Source organism: Puma concolor, chromosome B3 (genome assembly GCF_028749965.1).
Source record: "Puma concolor isolate L17-30 chromosome B3, mPumCon1.1.hap2, whole genome shotgun sequence".
NCBI lineage: Eukaryota > Metazoa > Chordata > Mammalia > Carnivora > Felidae > Puma > Puma concolor.
The window spans coordinates 121,587,243-121,611,238 of NC_141672.1; the positions used below are offsets into that span (position 1 = coordinate 121,587,243).

The window sequence follows — 23,996 nt, forward strand, 5'->3', positions numbered from 1 at the left end:
GAAGCCAGCATTACCCCGATTCTAAAACCAGACAGAGACCCGACTAAATAGGAGAATTATAGACCAATTTCCCCAATGAATATGCATGCAAAAATCCTCTACAACATATTAGCCAACCGGATCCAACAATATCTTAAAAAAATTATTCACCACGACCAAGTGGGATTTATACCTGGGATGCAGGGCTGGTTCAATATCCACAAAACAATTAAGGTGATTCATCACATCAATAAAAGAAAGGACAAGAGCCATATGATCCTCTCAATAGATGCAGAGAAAGTATTTGACAAAATACACCATCCTTTCTTGATTAAAAACCCTCAAGAAAGTAGGGATAGAAGGATCGTACCTCAAGATCATAAAAGCCACATAAAAACGACCCAACACTAATATCATCCTCAGTGGGGAAAAACTGAGAGTTTTCCCCCTAAGGTCAGGAACAAGACAGGGATGTCCACTCTCGCCACTGTTATTCAACATAGTACTGGAAGCCTTAGCTTCTGCAATTAGACAACACAAAGAAATAAAAGGCATCCAAATCGGCCAGGAGGAGGTCAAACTTTCACTCTTCGCAGATGACATGATACTCTATATGGAAAACCCAAAAGATTCCACCAAAAAACTGCTAGAACTGATTCATGAATTCATCAAAGTTGCAGGATACAAAATCAATGCACAGAAATCAGTTGCATTCCTATTCACCGACAATGAAACAACAGAAAGAGAAATCAAGGAATCGATGCCATTTACAATTGCACCAAAACCCATAAAATACCTAGGAATAAATCTAACCAAAGAGGTGAAAAATCTATACATTGAAAACTATAGAAAGCTTATGAAAGAAATTGAAGAAGATGCAAAAAAAAAAAAAAAAAAAAAATGGAAAAATGGAAAATGCTCCTGGATAGGAAGAACAACTATTGTCAAAATGTCCATACTTCCCAAAGCAATCTACATATTCAATGCAATCTCTATCAATATGACACCAGCATTCTTCACAGATTATTTGTTCTAACAAATAATCCTAAAATTTGTATGGAACCAGAAAAGACCCAGAATAGCCAAAGCAATCTTGAAAAAGAAAACCAAAGCAGGAGGCATCACAATCCCGGACTTCAAGCTATACTACAAAGCTGTAATCATCAAGACAGTATGGCACTGGCACAAGAACAGACACTCAGATCAATGGAACAGAATAGAGAATCCAGAAATGGACGCACAAACGTATGACCAACTAATCTTTGAAAAAGAAGGAAAGAATATCCAATGGAATAAAAACAGTCTCTTCAGCAGGTGGTGCTGGGAAAACTGGACAGCGACATGCAGAAGAATGAACCTGGACCACTTTCTTACACCAGACACAAAAATAAACTCAAAATGGATGAAAGACCTCAATGTAAGACAGGAAGCCATCAAAATCCTCGAGAAGAAAGCAGGCAGAAACCTCTTTGATCTTGGCCACAGCAACTTCTTACTCAACACGTCTCTGGAGGCAAGGAAAACAAAAGCAAAAATGAACTACTGGGACCTCATCAAAATAAAGATCTTCTGCACAGCGAAGGAAACAATCAGCAAAACTACAAAGCAACTGACAGAATGGGAGAAGATATTTGCAAACGACATATCAGATAAAGGGTTAGTATCCAAAATCTATAAAGAACCTATCAAACTCAACACCCAAAAACCAGAGAACCCAGTGAAGAATCAGCAAAATACATGAATAGACACTTCTCCAAAGAAGACATCCAGATGGCTAACCGACACATGAAAAGATGCTCTACATCACTCATCATCAGGGAAATACAAATCAAAACCACAATGACATACCGCCTTACACGTGTCAGAACGGCTAACATTAACAACTCAGGCAACAACAGATGTTGGCGAGGATGCGGAGAAGAGGATCTCCTTTGCATTGTTGGTGGGAATGCAACAGTGGTGCAGCCACTCTGGAAAACAGTATGGAGTTTCCTCAAAAAATTAAAAATAGAACTACCCTACGACCCAGCAATTCCACTACTATGTATTTATCCAAGGGATACAGGTATGCTGTTTTGAAGGGACACATGCACCCCAATGTTTATAGCAGCACTATCAGCAACAGCCAAAGTATGGGAAGAGCCTAAAATGTCCATCGATGGATGAATGGATAAAGAAGATGTGATACACACACAGACACACACACACACACACACACACACACACACACACACACACACACACACACACAATGGAGTATTACCCGGCAATCAAAAAGAATGAAATCTTGCCATTTGCAACTACGTGGATGGAACTGAAGGGTATTATGCTAATCGAAATTAGTCAGAGAAAGACAAAAATCATATGACTTCACTCATATGAGGACTTTAAGAGACAAAACAGATGAACATAAGGGAAGGGAAACAAAAATAATATAAAAACAGGGAGGGGGACAAAACATAAGAGACTCTTAAATATGGAGAACAAACAGGGTTACTGGAGGGGTTGTGGGAGGGGAGATGGGCTAAATGGATAAGGGGCATTAAGGAATCTACTCCTGAAATCATTGTTCACTATATGCTAACTAATTTGGATGTAAGTTAAAAACAATAAAATGAAAAAAAAGTGATAGAACACAAGAAGAAATAGACAAACCCAAAACCGTAGTTGGAGATTTCAGGACCCTTTGTCATTAACTGACAGAACCCTCAAAGCCTGGACTTATTCAAATGCATATCATATACAGGGGAGAGAATTGTGGTTTACAGAGAAATTTCACAACATCCGTCATTTTCTGTGGTGTCTCCAATTCATGTGTCTGCTCCAGACCACCAGGAAAAGTATCTCCTCTATCCAGGCATGTTTCTAAGAAGAGCTTAGATACCCCCAAATGTGTCACCAGCAGGGTCTATCTAGGAACATGAGATAGAGACTGAATCTGCCATCAGCTTCATGTCCACTTGAATATTTTATTTAAAAATAAATATTCTATTTAAAATTAGACTTCCTGTTTCTTAATGGGATATCACTGCTGAGCACGTGGTATATACACACATACACGATATGAAAAATATTAACAAAAAAGTGTAAAATGGTCTTCCAGAGAGCTGTGTACCCCATCAGAATAATAATGATCTTAGGTTTCATACAATAATATATTAAGGCACTTTCAACTCATCTGTATTCCTATTAACAGTGCTGAATGTTTTTCATCCTTGGACTCATGCATTCATTTGTCTGTCTGGGAGAGAATGAGTATAGAAAAATCTAGCTTTTTGCTCAGGGCCCATATATCTTTCATTAATGTGGAAAGTATTCTATCATCTTCCTTGAAAACACATAAGTCTATCTGGTTTGTTTTGGGATGAGTATACTTTTGTGGGATTTTTTTGTGCAATAGAAATGATTTATCTCTTCAATAACCAGCCCTGTCATAAGCCTATCCAAAGTTAATAATTTTCTGGGTTTTCCAACTAATTGGAGTGAATGTTGGTCTGATTTCCTCCCACAGGTTTTTTTCTGATTGAAAATAATTTTTCCAATACTGATTTTATTGTTTATTTGGTTGAGAGTTTTTAAACTTGTTTATTACAGTGCAGTGATTTTTCCATACAGGAGGTCTTCCCATTCTAATCATCTGCTTTAAAAGAAAGGATTGCATCTTTTACATCTGCAGTATTACTTAGCCTAAGGACCGACACTTCTAGCTTACTACCTTTGTGGTAGCCCTGGAAAAAAATGGACAGCAATCTTTTTTATTGTGATTTTTTTGGGGACCTATACTGAGCAATCACCAGCTTCTACAGCAAGCTGGCTAAGGACAGGCATGCATATTTGGCCTTATTACTGATATGTCTACTTCATATGCCTCACTGGGCCCAATCACCACCTGACTGCTCTAAGCCCATCTTTTTGAATTATAAACCTGAACTGTAAACTTCAAAAATTACACTACTAGGTCACTAGCTAGTTAAACTCTTTTCTTTATGGGAAGTAATTCAAATTGAACCTTAATCAATATGAACCAATCAATATGATTGATTTTATGTTCAAGTAAATCCTAAAGTTGTTCCTATAAATCTAAGTAAAAATTATAGATATATATAGATATATAGATATATATTTAATTTTTTATTTAAATAATAAAGGGTAGTATTTGTTTGAGGAGTAGAACCCAGTGATTCATCTCTTACATATAACACCAAGTGCTCATCCCAACAAGTGCCCTCCTTAATTCCCATCACTCTTTTAGCCCATCCCCCCACCACCTCCATTCCAACAACCCTCAGTTTGTTCTTTGTATTTGAGAGTTTATTATGGTTTGCCTTCCTCTCTATTTTTATCTCATTTTCCTTCCCTCCCCCTATGTTTTTATCTGTTGTATTTCTTAAATTCCACATATGAGTGAAATCATATGATATTTTCCTTTTCCTGACTCACTTATTTCACTTAGCATAATGCACTCTAGTTACATCCATGTTGTTGAAAGTGGCAAGATTTCATTCTTTTTGAACACCAAATAGTATTCCGTTGTATAAATATATACCACCTCTTCTTTATCCATTCATCAGTCGATAGATATTTGGACACTTTCCCTAGTTTGGCTATTGTTGATAGAGCTGCTATAAATATTGGGGTGCATGTGCCCTTTAAAATAAGCATTTTTGTATCCTTTGGATAAATAGCTAGTAGTGCAATGGCTGGGTTGTAGGGTAGTACTATTTTTAATTTTTTGAGGAGCCTCCATACTGTTTTCCAGAATGGCTACATCAGTTTGCATTCCCACCAACAGTGCAAGAGCGTTCCCCTTTCTCTGCATTTCAGCCAACATCTTTTGTTTCCTGAGTTGCTAATTTTAGCCACTCTGACAGGAGTAAGTGGTATCTCATTGTGGTTTTGATTTATGTTTCCCTGATGATGAGTGATGTTGAGCATCTTTTCATGTGTCTGTTGGCCATCTGGATGTCTTCTTTGGAAAAGTGTCTATTCATGTCTTCTGCCACTTCCTCACTGGCTTATTTGTTTTTTGGGTGTTGAGTTTGGTACGTTGTTTATAGATTTTTGACACTAGCCCTTTTTCTGATATGTCAATTGCAAATATCTTATACTATTCTGTCAGTTGCCTTTTAGTTTTGTTGATTGTTTCCTTCACTGTGTGGAAGCTGTTTATCTTGATGAGGTGCCAGTAGTTCATTGTTGCTTTTATTTCCCTTGTCTTCAGAATTGAACTTCAGAAATTGCTGTGGCTGAGGTCAGAGAGGTTTCTGCCTGTTTTCTCCTATAGAATTTTGATGGTTTCCTGTCTCACGTTTAGGTCTTTTATCCATTTTCAATTTATTTTTATTAAAAAAAATTTTTTTAATGTTTATTTTTGAGACAGAGAGAGAGCATGAATGGGGGAGGGTCAGAGAGAGAGGGAGACACAGAATCTGAAACAGGCTCCAGGCTTTGAGCAGTCAGCATAGAACCCAACGTGGGGCTCAAACTCACGGACAGTGAGATCGTGACCTGAGCCGAAGTCGGATGCTTAACCAACTGAGTCACCCAGGCGCCCCTCAATTTATTTTTATATATGGTCTAAGAAAGTGATCCAGGTTCATTCTTCTGCATGTTGCTGTCCAGTTTTCCCAGCACTATTTGCTGAAGACACTATCTTTTTTTTCCCATTGGATATGCTTTCCTGCTTTGTCAAATATTGGCTGGCCATACACATGTATGTTCCTTTCTGGGTTCTCTAGTCTATTCCATTGATCTACGTGTCTGTTTTTGTGTGAGTACCATACTGTTTGATGATTACAGCTATGTAATACAGCTTAAAGTCCAGAATTGTGATGCCTTCAGCTTTGGTTTTCTTTTTCTTTTCTTTTCTTTTTTAATGTTTATTTATTTTTGAGAGAGAGAGAGAGACAGAGACAGAGAGAGAGAGACAGAGAGCGAGCGGGGTAGGGGCAGAGAGAGAGGGAGACTTAGAATCCAAAGCAGGCTCCAGGCTCTGAGCTGTCAGCACAGAGCCCGACACAGGGCTCAAACCCACAAACTGTGTGATCATGACCTGAGCTGAAGTCGAACGCTTAACTGACTGAGCCAGCCAGGTGCCCCTTTGATTTTCTGTTCAGCACTACTTTGGCTCTTTGGGGTCTTTTATGGTTTCATACAAATTTTAGGATTTTTTGTTCTAGCTCTGTGAAGTATGCTAGTGTTATTTTGATGGGGATTGCATTGGACATGTAGATTGCTTTGGGTATGATTGACATTTTAACAATATTTGTTCTTTTAATCAGTGAGCCTGGGATGTTTTTATATTTCTTTGTATCTTCTTTCTTTCTGTCATAAGCTTTCTATAGTTTTCAGTGTATAGATATTTCACCTCTTCTGTTAATTTATTCCTGGGTATCTTATGGTGTTTGGTGCAATTATAAATGGGATCAATTCCTTGATATCTCTTTCTGCTGCTTCATTATTGGTGTATAGCAATGCAACTGATTACTGTACATTGATTTTTATATCCTGCAACTTTGCTGAATTTATGTATCAGTTCTAACAATTTTTTGTTGGACTCTTTCAGGTTTTCCATGTAGACTATCATGTCATCTGCAAAGAGTGAAAACTTGACTTCTTCCTTGTTGATTTAGATGCCTTTTATTTGTTTTTGTTGTCTGATTGCTGAGGCTAGGACTTCTGGTACTATGTTGAACAAAAGTGGTGAGAGTGGACATCCTTGTCATGTTCCTGACCTTAACTGGAAAGCTCTCAGAGTCCCTGGGTGGCTCATTCAGTTAAGTAACCAACTCTTGATTTCAGCTGAGGTCATGATGTCACGGTTGGTGAGTTCGAGACCTGTGTTGGGCTCTGTGCTGACAGCGTGGAGCCTGCTTGGGATTCTCTCCCTCTCTCTCTACCCCTCTCCCAGTTGCGTTTCTCTCTCTCTTTCTCTCTGAAAAGTAAATAAACATTTTTTAAAAAAAGGGGAAACCTCAGCACCTGGCTGGCTCAGTCAGTTGAACATCCAATTTTAGCTCAGGTCATGATCTCACAGTTCATAAGTTTGAGCCCCACTTTGGGCTTTGTGCTGACAACTCACAGCCTCGAACCTGCTTTGGATTCTGTGCCTCCCTCTATTTCGGCTCCTCCCCTGCTCACACTCTTTCTCTCTCTCAAAATAAGTAAACATAAACAATTTTAAAAAATAGGGGAAACCTCTCAGTTGTTCCCAATTGAGAATGATATCATCTGTAGGCCTTTCATATATGGCTTTTGTGATGTTAAGGCATGTTTCTTATATCCCTACTTTCTTGAGGGTTTTTATCAAGAAAGGATGCTGTATTTTATCAAATGCTTTTTCTGCATATATTGATAGGATCGTGTAGTTCTTATTCTTTCTTCTACTAATGTGGTGTATTACGTTGGTTGATTTGTGAATATTAAGCTACTCCTAAACCAAGGTGTGAATCCCACTTGGTCATGGTGAATAATTCTTTTAATATACTGTTGAATTTGGTTTTCTAGTATCTTGTTGAGAATTTTTGCATCCATGTTCATCAAGCATATTGACCTATAATCTTCCTTTCAGTGGGGTCTTTTTCTGGTTTTTGAATCAAGGTAATGCTGGCTTCATATAATGAGTTTGGAAACTTTCCTTCCATTTCTATTTTTTGGAACAGTTTGAGAAGAATAGGCATTAACTTTTCTCTAAATGTTTGGTAGAATTCCCCTGGGAAGCCCTCTGCCCAGGACTCTTATTTGTTGGGAGATTTTTGATAACTGATTCAATTTCTTTGCTATGGTTACGGACCTGTTCAATTCTTTTATTTTTTCCTGTTTGAGTTTTGGTAGTGTGTTTCTAGGAATTTGTCAATTTCTTCCAGATTGCCCAGTTTGTTGGCATATAATTTTTCACAGTATCCTCTTTAATTGTTTGTATTTTGGTGGTGTTTGTTGTGATCTCTTTCATTTGTGATTTTGTCTCTTTGTGTGCTCTCTCTTTTTGAGAAATCTAGGTAGTGGTTTATCAATTTTGTTTATTCTTTCAAAAATCCAACTTTTAGTTTTATTGATCTGTTCTGCTGGGTTTTTTTCGTTTGTTTCTATATGCTTATTTCTGCTTGAATCTTTATTATTTCCCTATGTATTCTGGCTCTGGGCTTTATTTGCTGCTACTTTTCTAGCTCCTTTAGGTGTAAAGTTAGGTTGTGTATTTGGGACCTGTCTTGCTTCTTTATATAGGCCTAAATTGCAAATGTGCTTTCCTTTTAGGGCTGCCTTTGCTGCATCCCAAAGTGTTTGGACTGTTCTGTTTTCATTTTCATTTGCTTCCATGTATTTTTAAATTTCTTCTTTAATTTCCTGGTTAACCCATTCATTTCTTAGTAGGGTGTTCTTTAATCTCCATGTATTTGAGGGCTTTCATTTGTCTTGTGGTTGATTTTGTTTCATATGAACATATGCATGGTATGATATCAATATGTTTGTACCTGTTGAGTGTTGATTTGTAACCCAGTATGTTATCTATTCTGGAGAATGTTCCATGTGCACTTGAGAAGAATGTGTATTCTGCTTTAGGATGAAGTGTTTTGAATATATCTGTTAAATCCATCCAGCCCAGTGTGTCATTCAAAGCCATTGTTTCCTTACTGATTTTAAAGTCTCTTAGTATTATGGTATTATTATTGATGAGTTTGTGTTTGTGATGAATTGGTTTATATATTTAGGTTCTTCAAGTTGGGGGCATAATATTTACAATTGTTAGCTTTTGTTGATGATAACCCCCTTAATTATGACATAATGCCCTTCTTCATCTCTTGCTACAGTGTTTATTTTAAAATCTAGCTTGTCTGGCATAAGTATGGCTATTCCGGCTTTCTTTTGATATCCATTAGCATGATAAGATGGTTCTCAATGTGCAGGTGTCCTTAAGTCTCAAATGAGTCTCTTGTGGGCAGAATATAGATGGGTCTTGGTTTTTTACCCATTCTGATACCCTGTGTCTTTTGATTGAAGCATTTAGTCCACTTACATTTAGTGCCACTGTGTTACATGTACAGTAAGTGTTTCTGGTGATGTTCTCTGGTCTTTTGTAGTCTTTGCTGCTTTGTCCCTCTTTTTCCTCCACTCAGAGATTCCCCCTTAATATTTCTTGCAGGGTTCATTTAGTGGTCATGAAGTCCTTTAGTTTTTATTTGGCTGGAAAAGTCTCTCTCCTTCTCTTCTGAATTACATCCTTGCTAAATAAAGAATTCCTGGCTGCATATTTTTCCTGTTCAGCATATTGAATATTTTCTGTCACTCTCTTCTGTCCTGCCAATTTTAAGTGGACAGGTCTCCTACTACCCTTATGTGTTTACTCTTGTAGATTAAGGGCCTTTTGTCCCTACCTGCTTTCATAATTCTCGTTTAATCTTTGTATTTTGCAAGGTTCACTATGATATGTCATGGTGTTACCTGTTTCTGTTGATTTTGAAGGGAGTTCTCTGTGCCTCTTGGACTTGGATGCTTGTTTCCTTCCCAAAATTAGGGATGTTCTCAGCTATACTTTGTTCAAATAAACCTTTTGGCCCTTTTTCTCACTCCTCTTCTTCTGGGACTCCTATGATACGGATATTGTTTTGTTTCATGGAATAGCTTAGTCCTCCAAGTCTTCTCTTGTGCTCTAGTAATTTCCTTTCCCTCTTTTTTCAACTTCATTATTTTCCATAATTTTATCTTATATTTCACCTGTTCTCTCCTTGGCTTCTTTTTCTTTTTAAAAAAACTTAAAATGGTTTTATCTACTTTTGAGAGAGAGTGAGAGCAGGGGAGGGACAAAGAAAGCAGAGACACAGAATCTGAAGCAGCCTCTAGGCTCTGACCTGTCAGCACAGAGCCCCATGTGGAGCTTGAACTCATGAGCTGTGAGATCATGACTTGAGCCTAAGTGAGATGCTTAATCGCCTGAGCCTCCTGGGTGCCCCTTTCCTATGCTTCTTCAGTCCTTTCTGTCACTGTATACAGTTTATTTTGGATCTCAGTTATAGCATTTTTAATTTTTTAATTCATCCTGACTAGTTCATAGGTCTTTGATCTCAGCAGCAAGGGTTTCTCTGGTGTCCTCTGCTTTTTCAAGCCCAACTAGTAGACTTATGACTGTTGTTCTAAATTCTTGTTTAGATTTGTTTATATCTATTTTGGGCAAGTTCCTGGCTATGATTTCTTCTTGATCTTTCTTTTGGGGAGAATTTTTATGTCTTGTCATTTGGGCTAAGTTTCCGTTTTTTGTGTGTGTGTTTTAAAAGCTTGTTATATTTCATGCACCTGAGAGTACTTCTATATTAAAAAGGGGTCATACACTGTCCACAGCCTGGCACTTTAGAAAGTGTTTCTGATGTATGCTGTGTATACTCTGTTGTTGCATTTTGGCTGCTATTTCTCACTGGTGAATCCTCTGCAGAGTTTTTCCTTCCTTGCAGTGGTGGAGTGTTTGGACCTTTAACCAGTGTGTTTACACTTGTTTATTGAAGTAACCCTAGAAAAAAGTGGTGGGGGGAAGCCTGATTACATAAAAAGGGAATAGGAAAGGGAACAGAAAAACAGAGAATCAAAAAACTATAAGGCTGATTCCAAAAAAAAAAAAAAAAAAAAGAAAGGAAAAAAAGCAGAAGAAGGAAAATGAAAGGAATAAAAAAGCCTGATCTAAAAAAAAAAAAAAAGAGAAAAGGAAGCGATAAAAAACGAATAAGAAACTATGAGCCTGATTACAAAAGAAAAAAAGAAGAAGGAGGCAAAAGGGAAAAAAAGAATTGTCTGTTCGTGTCTGGGGGTTGCTGACTGTGCTCGTCCTCTGGAGGAGAGACTGGCTGCTTTGGCTCAGAGTCAATCTTGCCCCAGTAAATAAGCAGTTACCAGGCACAGAGGGGCAGGGCTTGTTGTAAGTGGGTCCTGCCTCCACTGGGGGCCACTGTGTTGTTCTCTGAAGTCCCAATGTGTTGGTGTTGGGGCGGGGGGGGGGGGATGGCACCACCTCAGTCTCTCATTCCCAGTTGGTGATCTCAACTCCTGCTGTTCAGGAAGCCCTCACAGAATAGGGAGGGAAGTCAACTTGCCCTGCTCCATAACTCTCCTGTGTTTTTTCTTTAGTGCACATATGGGATTCAAAACCCAGAGTCTTAAAGTACTCAGCACCACATGTATCCATTCCCCTTCTCCAACATAAAGCCACTCCACCATGTTGATGAAAGGTCTTTGACTAGAACCTACAGGGTTTTTTGACCTTGGGGAGGCAATAAACCCTTTTCCAAAAGTACTCCAGGAAGGGGACTATTCTCTCCCAGTATACTCTGGAGATCTCTATACCACCCTATGCACTCTGAGGCCAGCTCTGTCCTCCCTAGGAGCACATGCCACAGCTCCACTCTGGAGAAAGTTGTGCACTTCCAAAACCTCAGTATTTGAGCTCCAAAAGATGTTTGCAAAAAAAAAAAAAAAAAAAAAAAAGAATGGGAATATTTAGTACTTCTCACTCCCCAGAGAGGTTTTCCTCTTGTGCTAACTCAATGCTGCACTACCTCAACCCCTCTCTCTTTCTCTCCCTTTTGTCTCTCCACAGAAAGGGTTTCCTCCTCTCCATGGTACCACCATTTTTCTCTCCCTAATTCACATCCATGCACCTCTCACTTGCTAAGGTCTCTCCCTCCAACTGTGGAGATCCTTCTGCCATCCTGCAGATGGATTTCCTGGGTGTTCCAAGTAATCTGATCCTAATACAGCTGTGTTTGAGGGATGAGGGAAGCCCAGAGTTCCTCTACTTCTCCTCCATCTTAACTCCTCCCATCTCCAATACTATATTGATTAGAAGTAGCAAAACAGATATCCTCAAATTGTTCTTCATCTTAAAGGAAAAGCCATCAGTCTTTCACTATTGATTATGATGTTAGCTGTGAGTTTTTCATATGGCCTTTATTACGTTGCAGTTTCCTTTTATTCTTAATTGCTGAATATTTTTATCATGAAAGTGTGTTGAACTTTTTCATATACCTTTCTGCATCAACAGATGATTGTGTGTTTTTTTCCTTCAGTGTTAATGTGGTGTGTTTCATTGATTTCCATGTTTTGAACCATCTTTGAATTCCAGGGATAAATTCCACTTGATCATAGTGTAAAACTTCTTAATATGCTGAGCTGGGGCACCTGGGTGGCTCAGTCAGTTAAGTGTTTTGGCTCAGGTTTTGGCTCAGGTCATGATCTCGCGGTTCGTGAGATTGAGCCCTACATTCGGCTCTGCACTGTCAGTGCAGAATCTCTCTCTGCCCCTCCCCTGCATGCACATGCTCTTTGTCTCTCAAAATAAATAAATAAACAAAAAGTCTCTAAAACATAAGCTGATGAACTGACTTGCTAGTGTTTTGTTGAAGATTTTTTTTGCATCAGTACTTGTCAGGGATATTGGTCTATAGTTTTCTGCTCTTGTAGTATCTTTAGTGTTAAGGTAATACTGACCTCATTGAATGAGCACTCCCTCCTCTTCAGTTTTCTTAAAGAGTTTGAGAAGGATTAGTGTTAATTCTTCTTTAAACATATGGTAGAGTGCATCAGCAAAGCAATCTGGTTCCGGCCTTTTTTGTTGTGAGGTTTTTGACTACTGATTCAATTTCTTTAATAGTTGTGGTCTATTCAGATTTTATTTTTCTTCATTTCTAGTGTTAGTAGGTTGTGTATAGCTAGTAATTTGCCCATTTTATCTGCGCAATCCAATTTGTTAGCACACAGTCATTCATGGTATACTCTTGTGATCCTTTTTATTTCTGTAAAATTGGTAGTAATGTTCCTGCTTTCAATTCTTATTTTAGTAATTTGAGTTTCTCTCTTTTTTCTTAGTCAATCTAGCTAAAGATGTGTAAACTTTATTGATCTTTGTAAAGAAACAACTTTTGGTTTAATTGCTTTTCTCTATTGTGTTTCTCATCTCTATTTTATTAGTCACCTCTTGAATCTTTGTTTTCTTACTTCTGTTAGCTTTTGGGTTTAGTTTTTCTTCTTTTCCTAGTTTGTTAAGGTGTAAAGTTAGGTTGTTGATTTGAGGTCTTTCTTTTGTTTAAATATAAACATTTACAGCTATAAATTTCCCTTTTAGTACTGCTTTTGGTTCATCCCATAAATTTCATATATTGTGTTTTCATTGTCATTTGTCTCAGGGTATTTGTCTCCAATTATATTAGTTTGCTAGGGCTACCATAACAAAATAGCACACATGGGATGCTTTAAACAACAGAAATTTATTTTCTCATAGTTCTGGAGGCTGTAAGTCCAAGATCAAGGTGCTGGCAGGGTTAGTTATCTCTGATGCCTTTCTCCTTGGCTTGCAGATGGCTGCCTTCCTACTACCTCTTCACACTGTTGTCCTTTAGTGCACATGCACCTTTGGTGTCTCTCTGTGTGTCAAGTGTCCTCTTCTTATAAGGACACCAGTCAAACTGGATTAGGATCCACCCAAATGGCCTCATTTAACTAAATTGCCTACTAAAGATATCTCCAAAAATAATCATATTTTAAGGTATTGGGGGTTAGGGCTTCAACATATGAGTTTTTGTTTTTTTTTTTTATTGTGAAGGGGAGACACAATTCAGCTCACAGCCGAGATTTTCTAATTTATCTTCTGAATTCTTCTTTGAGCCATTGGTTGGTTGTTTTGTTTAATTTCCACATATTTGTGCATTTTTATTTTTCCTTTTTGTTATTAGTTTCTAGTGAATTCCATTGTGATTGGAAAAGATACTTTGTATGATCTCAATGTTTTAAAATTTATTAAAACTTATTTTATGGCATAACATATCGTCTATCTCAGAGAATGTTCCACGTGCACTTGAGAAAAATGTGTAATTCTTCTGTTTTGGGTAGAGTGTTCTGTGTATGTATTTTAGGTTCAATTTGTTTATAGTGTTGTATAAGGCCTCCAGTACTATATGTATCTTTTATTTGATTTCTAACCATCATTAAGAGTGGGACATTGAAGTCTCTAACCATTATTTTTTTTTTCAACGTTTATTTATTTTTGGGACAGAGAGAGACAGAGCATGAACGGGGGAGGGGCAGAGAGAGAGGGAGACACAGAATCGGAAACAGGCTCCAGGCTCCGAGCCATCAGCCCAGAGCCTGACGCGGGGCTCGAACTCACGGACCGCGAGATCGTGACCTGGTTGAAGTCGGACGCTTAACCGACTGCGCCACCCAGGCGCCCCCTCTAACCATTATTGTAGAGATATCTATCCCTTCAATTATGTCAATGTTTTCCTCATATCTTTTGGAGCTTGATGTTTGGTGCATATTATTTGTAATTGTTATTGACAGCATATAGTTGAATCATGTTTTTTGTTTTGTTTTTATCCCTCTGCCAGCCTATGCCTTTTGATTAATGAGTTTAATATGTTGATATTTAAGGATCACTCATACGAGAAGAATTACTTTTGGCCTTTTGTTTTATGTTTTCTGTATGCATTATAGCTTTTTATGTCTTATTTCCCTCATTACTGCCTTCCTCTATTACTGCCTTACTTTGTGTTTAGTTGTTTTTTTATAGTGACATGTTTTGATTCCATTCTCATGTTTTGGGTGTATATTTTAATAATATTTTCTTTCTGCTTACCATGACAACTAGATATGATGTTCTAAAATTGTAACAACCTAATTTTAATTGATACCAACTTAACTACATACAAAAACTCTACTTCTATATAGTTATGCCCCTGTTTGTTATTGATATCACAAATTACATTTTTATACATCGTGTACCTAGTAACATAGATTTATAATTATTTTTATGAATTTATTTTTTAAATCCTGCAGAAAATAACTAGTGGAGTGTTAGGCTGAAGAAGTGGGAAACTGCTCTCATGTTTCCTGCTTCTTCATTCACAGCTGATTACAAACATTGCTTTTGAGCAGCCTGGGCTATAGGCTCTCCTTTCTGCCGTTAATTAAACTTAGCAGCCTGGCCCTGTTTGGGCAGAACAATGATAGACTCTCTGAAGCTCTGACTATATTTAGGTGAGGAATTATTGAATCCTCCCAACCCTTCTGAAAAATGGCACATGAGTAGGTGGCAGCTTCCCTGCTCACTTTCCTTCCTCAGGTCTGCTTTTTGTCAATGAACACACTTATCTGTTTTCTGTGTGATCACTTTCATGGCAAACCCAGCTTTTCCCAGCCTGCTCATTTGCTTTTTCCCTTCTGGAAATGTAGTTTGGACCAGTGAATCCAGGATGAAAACAGGACAGAAACAAGAGTCAGAAAGAGAGGGAGAGATAGATGAAGGCAGTAGCAGAATTTTGTATTCCTTGTTACTGGCTCTGGGTTCCCTGTCAGGTAGAGCTAGCTTCTGTGCCTGCATTGATGAATGCCTACATGATATAGGGCTTGTGAAAGACTGAGAGAAAACCTCTTCCTCTACCACTGATAACCAAACCATTACCTCTCCAGTGTGTCCTTTGTACTAATCATTGTCTCTTGTCTGGCCTTTAGAAGTGTGACTCTTCTCAGAAGTGTTAATATATCAGGCCTTCAATATTTTTAACATTCTTCAATACTTTTTTCTCAATAAAATGACATAAGCACTGTAGGAATGCCAAATGTTTGGATCTATAAAGAACTAGGGTGTCTGGGCCTATGGAAACTATTATAGATGGGGGAGGGCTAGAATATATTACCAACACTGTCCATCTTGTAGGTTGGCACAAATAGATCTTAACAATAATGCAGCAAGGTTTCTTGACAATGGTGGACCTGAATTAATTCTGGCTGTTTAAAATTTACTGCTTAAGGGTCTAGAATGTGGCTAATACCCAGGGCTTTGGGGACAGGGATTTGTTCCCTTCTGTAACTGGAAGGCATAGTAAAGGGGGCAGGCTCTTTATGGACCATAGGCACCAAGACTCTTCTTGACCCAGTGACTCCACTTCTAGGAACTTTTGGAGGCACACACTAAAACATCTACTAGGACTCTCATAATGTTTGTTACTTATATTAGTAAGAAGTAGAAATTCCCTAAATTTCCAACATTTCCATCACGTTAACATCCTTATGTGGTGATCCATGTAATAGAATATGATGCCAACATTTAAATCACATTACAGAAAAATATTTAATAACAGAAATGCTAGTGACATAGCTAAGTTAAACAATTAGAAGAGAGGACAAAGCAATTTATATATTTGAATATATGTCTGAACACATGCATATTTGAAGCTGACTTTAAAAATATTCATGTATATGTAGAAAAAAACTGAAAAGAAGTTTTTTATTTTTAATTTTTTAAAAGTTTTAATTTAAATTCCAGTACTGTTGGGGCGCCTGGGTAGCTCAGTCAGTTAAGTGTCTGACTCTTAATTTTGGCTCAGGTCATGATCTCATGGTTTGTGAGTTTGAGCCCCACATCAGGCTCTGCGCTGATGGTGTGGAGCCTGCTTGGGATTCTGTCTCCCTCTCTCTCTGTTCCTCCCCTGCTTGCTCTCGATCTCTCTCAAAATAAATAAAAACAAACTTAAAAAAATAAATTCCAGTATAGTTAACATACAGTGTAATATTAGTTTCAAGTATATGATAGTGATTCAACACTTCCACACATCATCTGGTACTCCTTACAAAAGGTGCACTCCTTAATCCCCATAACCTAGTTCACACCCCCCCCCCCACCTCTTGTAACCATCAGTTTGTTCTCTATAGTTAAGAGTCTTTAAATGTTCACAACTGGCATCTCTGAATTACAGAACTGTATACACTCATTTTATCTGTTATCCTCTTCTTTAGTTTCTAAGTTACTCAAATAAGTATTGGCCACTTAAATTTACAAGCATATATGAATTTTGCAAATTTATATCCACAGTTGTTGAGTCACTAGGGAAAATGGATACTGTTGAATTTTGTGAATTTTAAAAGCACCCTGGTTTAGATGTGAAGTCATAAAAATGTCAGTGAGATTTCTTTTATCAGAAGGAGAAAAGGTCAGGAATATTTCATCAATATTTCATCAATATTTTCTACCTTAATTAAGCCAAAATGACCCTGGAATTTGTGTTTCTTGGGAAATCCTGAATCTTTTTTATGTGCAGTTTGTGAGTTTTCTATCCTCCAGGACAGCAGGTCAGGGGTCCTTTGCAATAACAGGGTCTGAAGGCCTCTCTGTGCTTCCCCTCTTTGCAAAAAGAAATTTACTTGGAACAATGGAAAATAATGTGTCGACAGTGTGAAATTAAGTTTTAAATTTCTGAAATATACTGAAATATTTATGGAAAATTTACTAGTGAAACATTTTATTTTTGGCTCTTTAGAATCATAACTCAATAATCAAAAGCCTAGAAACTACTCTCTGTATGTTTAACTACAATTATAAGATACTATGTGTACACAAAGTGCACTAGAAATGTTAAATAATGAAATCAGCCAGATGTGCCAACCAGAGAAAATACAAATATATTTCTGACTTTTCCCTACTTTGATTTTCTTCCTTCATGGCCACAAGGTGAATTCTCAGCATTGCACACTGTGGTTCTACTGTGAGCTGTGCTGACAGCCTGTGGGTAGTACTTTCCAAGGAGCAATAGCACATCACCCTTTTGAGCATTCTCTGCTCTTCAGAGGGTCAGTGGTGATTCTGAGCTCATTACTGATTTAATGCTTTAGAAAACTGTTTCATGGAGTCAAAAAGCCCTCTCATGCAAATAAGCCACAACTAATGGGATTTAAGTAATTCATTATTAAGTATTTAAGCACTTCCATTGAACTGGGTGCCACTTAAGGTACCAGATAAAACAAGATGGAAATGACATGGCAGCCATTCATAAGAGGCTAAGTGTAATAGAAATCATTGAATCAATAGCTAAGCCCCATGCTTTCCATTTATATGTCCTAATTTAGTGTGACTTATTTAGTGAGTTTTTTTTCTTTTATCCGCATTATACATCTGAGAAAATGGAAGCTCAGAGTGGTTAAATAGTGTGAGTGAGGTCATTGTAATGGTCACCTCTCCCAGAAGTGCTATGTAACAAACCACCCCAGGGAGTAACAGAAAACACTGGATATTAGTTGACTCATTGAAGCATTTCTGTAGATGTACCTGAGGCCCTATTCTTTTACAGTTATGAGACATGAAAAATTTAAAAGCCCAACTAATAGTGTAACCCAGTTTGAATAGCTAAAGGGCACTAATTAAATCCCTCAAATGGAATTAATCTTTTATCTTGTTTATTTCCTCTGCTAGTTGGGGCATCTATTCTATACCTTGTTCTCTGCCATGCTCTTCTCCCTGGCTGTTAAAGCCCCTGCAGACAGAGTCCTCAGTCATCTGTGTTTCCCATTAAAAGTGCTCAGGGCTGCCCAGAGGTGCCATTCAGACAACACTTGGTGGCCCAAGACAGACTCCTTTCCTGACTTTGGCATGGAGTGGTGGGTATTGTTAGACACAGCTTGGGACCTTGGTCTTATTTATCCAAGAGACTGAGTCTTATTGTCTGTATCACAAGTGCATGCTTGAATGAGAGGGAGAAAGGGGGTGGAAATATTTTTCTTGGTTTTGTTTTGCATTTATGATCTGAAGTACTATTATTTCCCTGAGTGAGTGTTTCATGGCATCCACAGCAGCTCTGTGTTTCCTTTAGGAAAGAAAATGCACTAGTGTGTAAAATGACATATTACCAACAGTTAGGAATGAAAATTATTTCTGCAGCTTGTGGGCTCTGTTGTGCCTGTGCAATTATTTCCATATCAAAAGCTCCTATTTGGATAAGTTTATGGTGGCTTTTCCTCTAGTATAGGCCAGAACAGTGGAAGGGGGTCTCTCACAGTGTGAGCCTTTGCTTTGCTTCATTTGTGGCTTGCATAACCCTGAGAGACCCCTCCCTGCCATTTTATCATTTCATTTTGACCCCATGGGCCCTGACTTCTGCTTCTTGGAATTTTATGGGAAGCCATTAAGATATTTAAAATGTGTGATCTTAGGAAGTAGAATTTTCTAAGTATAGAAAGGCCCATCAGACTCTGAATGGTTTTCTCCATGAAAAGCTCTGTATGGGATGGCAAAGGTGGCTGGAATCTACTGTTAATGCTAAAGTACGCCTAAAAGTATCAATCCCACAGCATCTGGTTTTCTATGTGAGTTTCTGCTTTGCATTTCCAACCTGGTTTATGCTGGGGAGAAGAGTTGTTTCTAATTGTGTCTCCTAAAACTCCTGCTTTTTACAATTCAGGTATAACTTCTGTATGATTACTGAATCACAGGCATGTTCTTGGAGGTAGCCTCCAATTACCATTGTCTTTGTGTTGGTGATGCCTTTTCCTTCACTATATCTTTCAGGTCTCACTCTTTACCTCAGTTCTCCAACTCCAGGTCAAAAGACCCCTGCTTTACAGAAAATACCCCTTTGCTGGGAAATTCCTCACAAGAGAAAGGGTGAGTTTCCCCCCACTCTCTTCTTCTAAAATTAAGAAATCTCTGAGCATTTCCCTTGTCACTTATGCTAGAAAATTTCTTCCTAAGGTATGAATTTTTGTCTGACATGTTGTTTGGTCTCTGCCAGGTCTTTGTCAATTCAATGTAGTAAATATTCATGATTCTAGTAGTTGTATTGTGTGGCTTATGAATTTCCAAATAACCATGAGCATAACCCTGTAATGATTAAATAATACATGTGCACATTCATGATGTACACAGCTCTCATGGGCCATCTTACCAGGCCAGGGCTGTCAACTGGGGGTGAAGAAGATACTGTCCAGAGATATGTCTTTTGTTGTCACAGCTGGGGAAGGGGTACTATTGATGTTTAAGGGTAAAGGCCAGGGATGCTGCTAAACATCCCACAATACACAGAACACTTCCCCACAACAAGAATTACCTGGCTCAAATGACAATAGCAATGAGGTTAAAAATGTATGATGTAAGAGAAAACTCTACTTCCTTCAAGTTTGAAGGTCCTACTGGGGACAAACCATGATGGTTCTGAAATCTCTGAGCAGAGCTGATCTGGAGGATAACTTACTCTGTCCCCTAGAATGAAGGGCCCTGGCCTAGGTATCCAAGCTCATCTCTTCTTCCTTTTGTGGACAACTTTTGGAAGCCCAAACCACCTGCTCAGTATCCCATGATTCCCTATACATTACAAACTTATTGGCATTGTCATGGGCCCTTCCTTTCCTGCCCTCTGACCCCATGCATTTGCATCAGCAGGCAGGCTGCTGTGTTACTTGCACTCATCTCCCTCCAAGACTCTGAGGAGCTGCCCACCCTCTCTCCAGCCTTATCTGCAGCCTGTCTGCATGGGGGTGGGGCTTCATATTTTACAGAGTAAATCAAAATTATTTTGGGTACTTGTATGCCATGTGGATTCCTGGTCTCACTTGCCAAAGACTCACCCCATTTAGATAGGGTGTAGGAATGTAGATTCATCACCTCCAAGTTCAGAGACAATCTGGCTTCCTCCAGAAGATTCCTGATGACAAGCTGTGTCTCTCTAAAAGGTTCCCACTGAGCCCTTTGACTAGAGGATCCTCCTCTCCTTCTGGCTCTCCAGGGCAGTCTCATTCAACTTCAAAGGGGCTCAAGTGTCACCTCTTTTATGAAACATTGGTCCCCCCCATCTCCCCACCAACTCCCTCAAGGGTTAATGCCTCTTCTGAGCTCTCAATACCACATTTATGCCTATACTTCAGAATATGCCCATATGTTCCATGGTTATGCCTACCAGCCTGTGTCTTCATCTTACATCCCAGTGTCCAGCACAGTCCCTGAAACCAGGAAGATAACTTATTTTTTCTTCATTTCTCCTAATAAATAACTTTGAAAACAAACACTTCATACATTGATTCCCTTAATGTTTTCCTTTGAATTACTTGGTAAACCATTAACATTATTTTATAACCCATGTTTCATTGGAAAAGCATAATGTGCAGCATTTGTACTGGGCATATGGAGTGCAGAAACATGCTCTGGGATGCCAAGCTGTGCCTCATGTCACAAAACCACTTCAGAGGAGCAGAACATGAGTCAGGTTTTGTTTCCCTTTTTTTCAGGGGTTTGAAGGCAGGTATGTGCAGCTGATGGTACAAGGGTCAGAGCATGCTCTGCATCTGCACTGACCAGCATAGTTACCATGCATCAAGGTGTTATTCAAAGTCAAATTAATTAAAATTAAATAAAATAAAAAATTCAGTTCTTCAGTTACATACTTTCAGTGACCAATGAACATGTGTGACTACCTTACTGGATAGGGCAGAGAACACTCCTATCCACCATAGAAAGTTGTATTGTACAGCATTGTTCTAGAAATACTGACGTTAGCTGCCCTGTTGCCGCTTCTAAAAGAAGTTTCCTTAGTTCCAATTTTGGTTACAGTTGTATTTGTTCACCAGCTGGGGGTGGGGGGGTTGTGATATTATTCCTTACACATGAGTATTTCCTGATCACAAACTGTATATTTTCAGTATTGATTAGTTTGTAGCACTGTCATCATCATTTATTATTGTTACATATTGGTTTCACACAGCCTAATTTGCATCTTTGGGCTTCTCAGTATGAATAAGACTACTTTTTTTCTTGTTGTGAACCAGTTTGAAGGCAATTATGGGTATTCAGGAGAATCACAATGTCCTGTAGAGCTAGCTGGGCTTGAGAGCCATCATTTGTTTCTAAGTTCATGGCCTTTTATGGCAATATTGTGATCCAATGAGTATTCCAAGCAATACATGAAAACACTGGGCTTTGATGCAACCTCATTAGACTCAAGTACATCTGTACTGAGCAGGTTGTTCAGAAGCCCAAAGATTCAACTAAAAGTCAGTGGATATGTCTACATGTAATTTTGAGAAAAGTTTGTGATTCCTCTTGAATCATCCTTCTAGATATAGGTTCCATCCTTGGGATCATCTAGTCCAACACTAATGTTCTCCACTCCTGCTCATGCTCATGTACAGGCTGGGTGGAAAAGCCAGATAGATCATCTTCCCTATAGCTCTATTATAGAAAGATAACTATATAGAAGAGGAAAGGTTTACACCACTCACTCTGCAATAGGACAAGTATAACAACTAGGTATTGAGAATTGCAACATAATCAAAGAGAAAGCAATTACCAAAATGAGCTGGAGCTGGTCTGAGACAGAAATAGCTTTATTGTAAAGTTCCAAATTCAGAACAAACTGATGTTTCTTGAAAGTCCACAATTCATTTTGAAGACTTGAGTTACCCCAAATGATTTTCCTTAAGATAAGTGTCCTATGATGTCAAGAAAGACATATTTCTACTAGTTGGACAGCACTAAAATGTCTGTGGTCCTTTTAAAAACTAGAATTGATTCCACATTTCACACTCACCACTGAAATGAAATCTTGTTTTGGAGATGCTACTATTTCTGTGAAAATAACTACAAAGTCTTGCTTTCCAGGTCATGGGGCATGCCTATTTGCCATCCAGAGTTTATCACTGCTGAAGAATCTTGGGGGAACAGCTCAGCTGAGTGGGATGGAGGATCTCTGCTGAGCAAAGACTTGGCTGGTTCCTCTGGATCTGCCTCCCAAGAGAAAGGGGAGCTTCTGGACAGTGCTCACATCAGGTCCCGTCTTTTGAAACTGAGGTAGGGAGACTTTAAGTGCTAGCACTGGAACAGGGTGCTGGTTGTACAGAGCATCCCATTTGTCTGGGACTGAACTGTGGTGGGGGGGTGTCTCACCCTCACTACATCCTTCCCAAGTGGCAGAGTGAAGATGAGGAGGAAGGGTTTTCATATTTGTCCAGGCTGCACTTTTCCTGGAAGATTTTTAACCTTTTCTCCAGTTCCTGGAAGATATGTAAGGTGACACTGCTAATTGGCATGGATCTGTGAGGCTATAAGACGGCCCAATTACAAACCTAAATGACTAACATCCTACACTCCTTCCTGTTTGTGATTCAGGGGTCTTCATGACCTTGAGGTTTGCAGATGGAATCAGTTCACTTCAGCAGTCCTCATGGTGTTTTAGAAGCTGATATGATCCCTTGAAGTTAGTGATAAAGCATGTTATTAAAAAGGTTGGGTGCATCTTTCAGGAAACTGTGTTGTTGGGCTGGGTGTGAGTTGGGAGCCTGAGACTGCGCACATGTGAGGAAAGGGGTTGGTGGTAGTAGTGGTGGAAAGGCTGTGCTCATGCATGTGTAGGAGGTCTTAGGCATGCATATGTGTGGGAGGGCTGAGAGCATTGTAGAGGACTATGCAAGCTGGCCAACTATTGCTGGAGCACCTTTACTCTCCCTGCTTTGTTTTCTGGGCTTCCATAGGTACATTTATTTAAAGGAAATTTCATGTTGAGACCAACATGTTTGAAAGTGGCATCTCCAGGGACAGAATAAGGCTTGGGGACCCTGGTAATCAGGTTCTCATTCCAGATATGTTCTGAGGTAGCTGAGGGACCAGCAGAGTCAGATACCTCTGTGCAACTGTCTCCTTTTCAACCTTGAGTCTCCCTCACTACAGCAGAAGCCTGTGTGGGCTTCTGCTAAGATGGTCTGTGGGAAACCTCACTGATAGGTGAGAAGACACTATGTAGATATCAGACACTAGTGTTATTATTTGTCTACATTAGGGGAACTGTCTTTTCTGAAGCTATTTGAAGGGCTGATTACAAGTGTACCTATCTGTACGGCCAAAGTACACTTGACTGTTCCCAGAGAGGCCCACTATCAATTATTCTATTGATCTTCCTAGCAATCTTGAGAGATAGATGAAGAAAGGGGACTTCATGGAGGTTAAGGATTTTGCCCAGGGTCATGCAACTTGTAAGCTGAGGTGGGTATGCAGGGATGTTACCCCACATTCCCCATTTGTGCTTGACTATGGAGATATCATTTCCCAGCATGCTCCCCAGCCATGTATAGCTTTTTTCATGATGACTGGTCTCAGCTGTCTGCATAGATATGATAAATATTTGGCCATAGAATCTGCTATGAAATTATGTGAATAGTGTGAAAGTGTGTGAATAGGGATCTGGTCCCATGGGCTACCAGGACAGTAAGCCCTGAAATCCTTCCTCAAC

General features: G+C 38.9%; 1 protein-coding gene across 1 annotated transcript in view; it reads left to right on the forward strand.

The window, feature by feature from the left end:
- The window catches only part of OCA2 (OCA2 melanosomal transmembrane protein), a 559,846-nt gene that overhangs the window by 88,848 nt on the left and 447,002 nt on the right, over positions 1 to 23,996 (forward strand). Inside the window, exons 3-4 of the mRNA XM_086711326.1 lie at positions 19,292 to 19,387; positions 22,373 to 22,561. Of these exons, the coding sequence (XP_086567452.1) occupies positions 19,292 to 19,387; positions 22,373 to 22,561 (285 nt within the window). The remainder of the gene's footprint in view (positions 1 to 19,291; positions 19,388 to 22,372; positions 22,562 to 23,996) is intronic.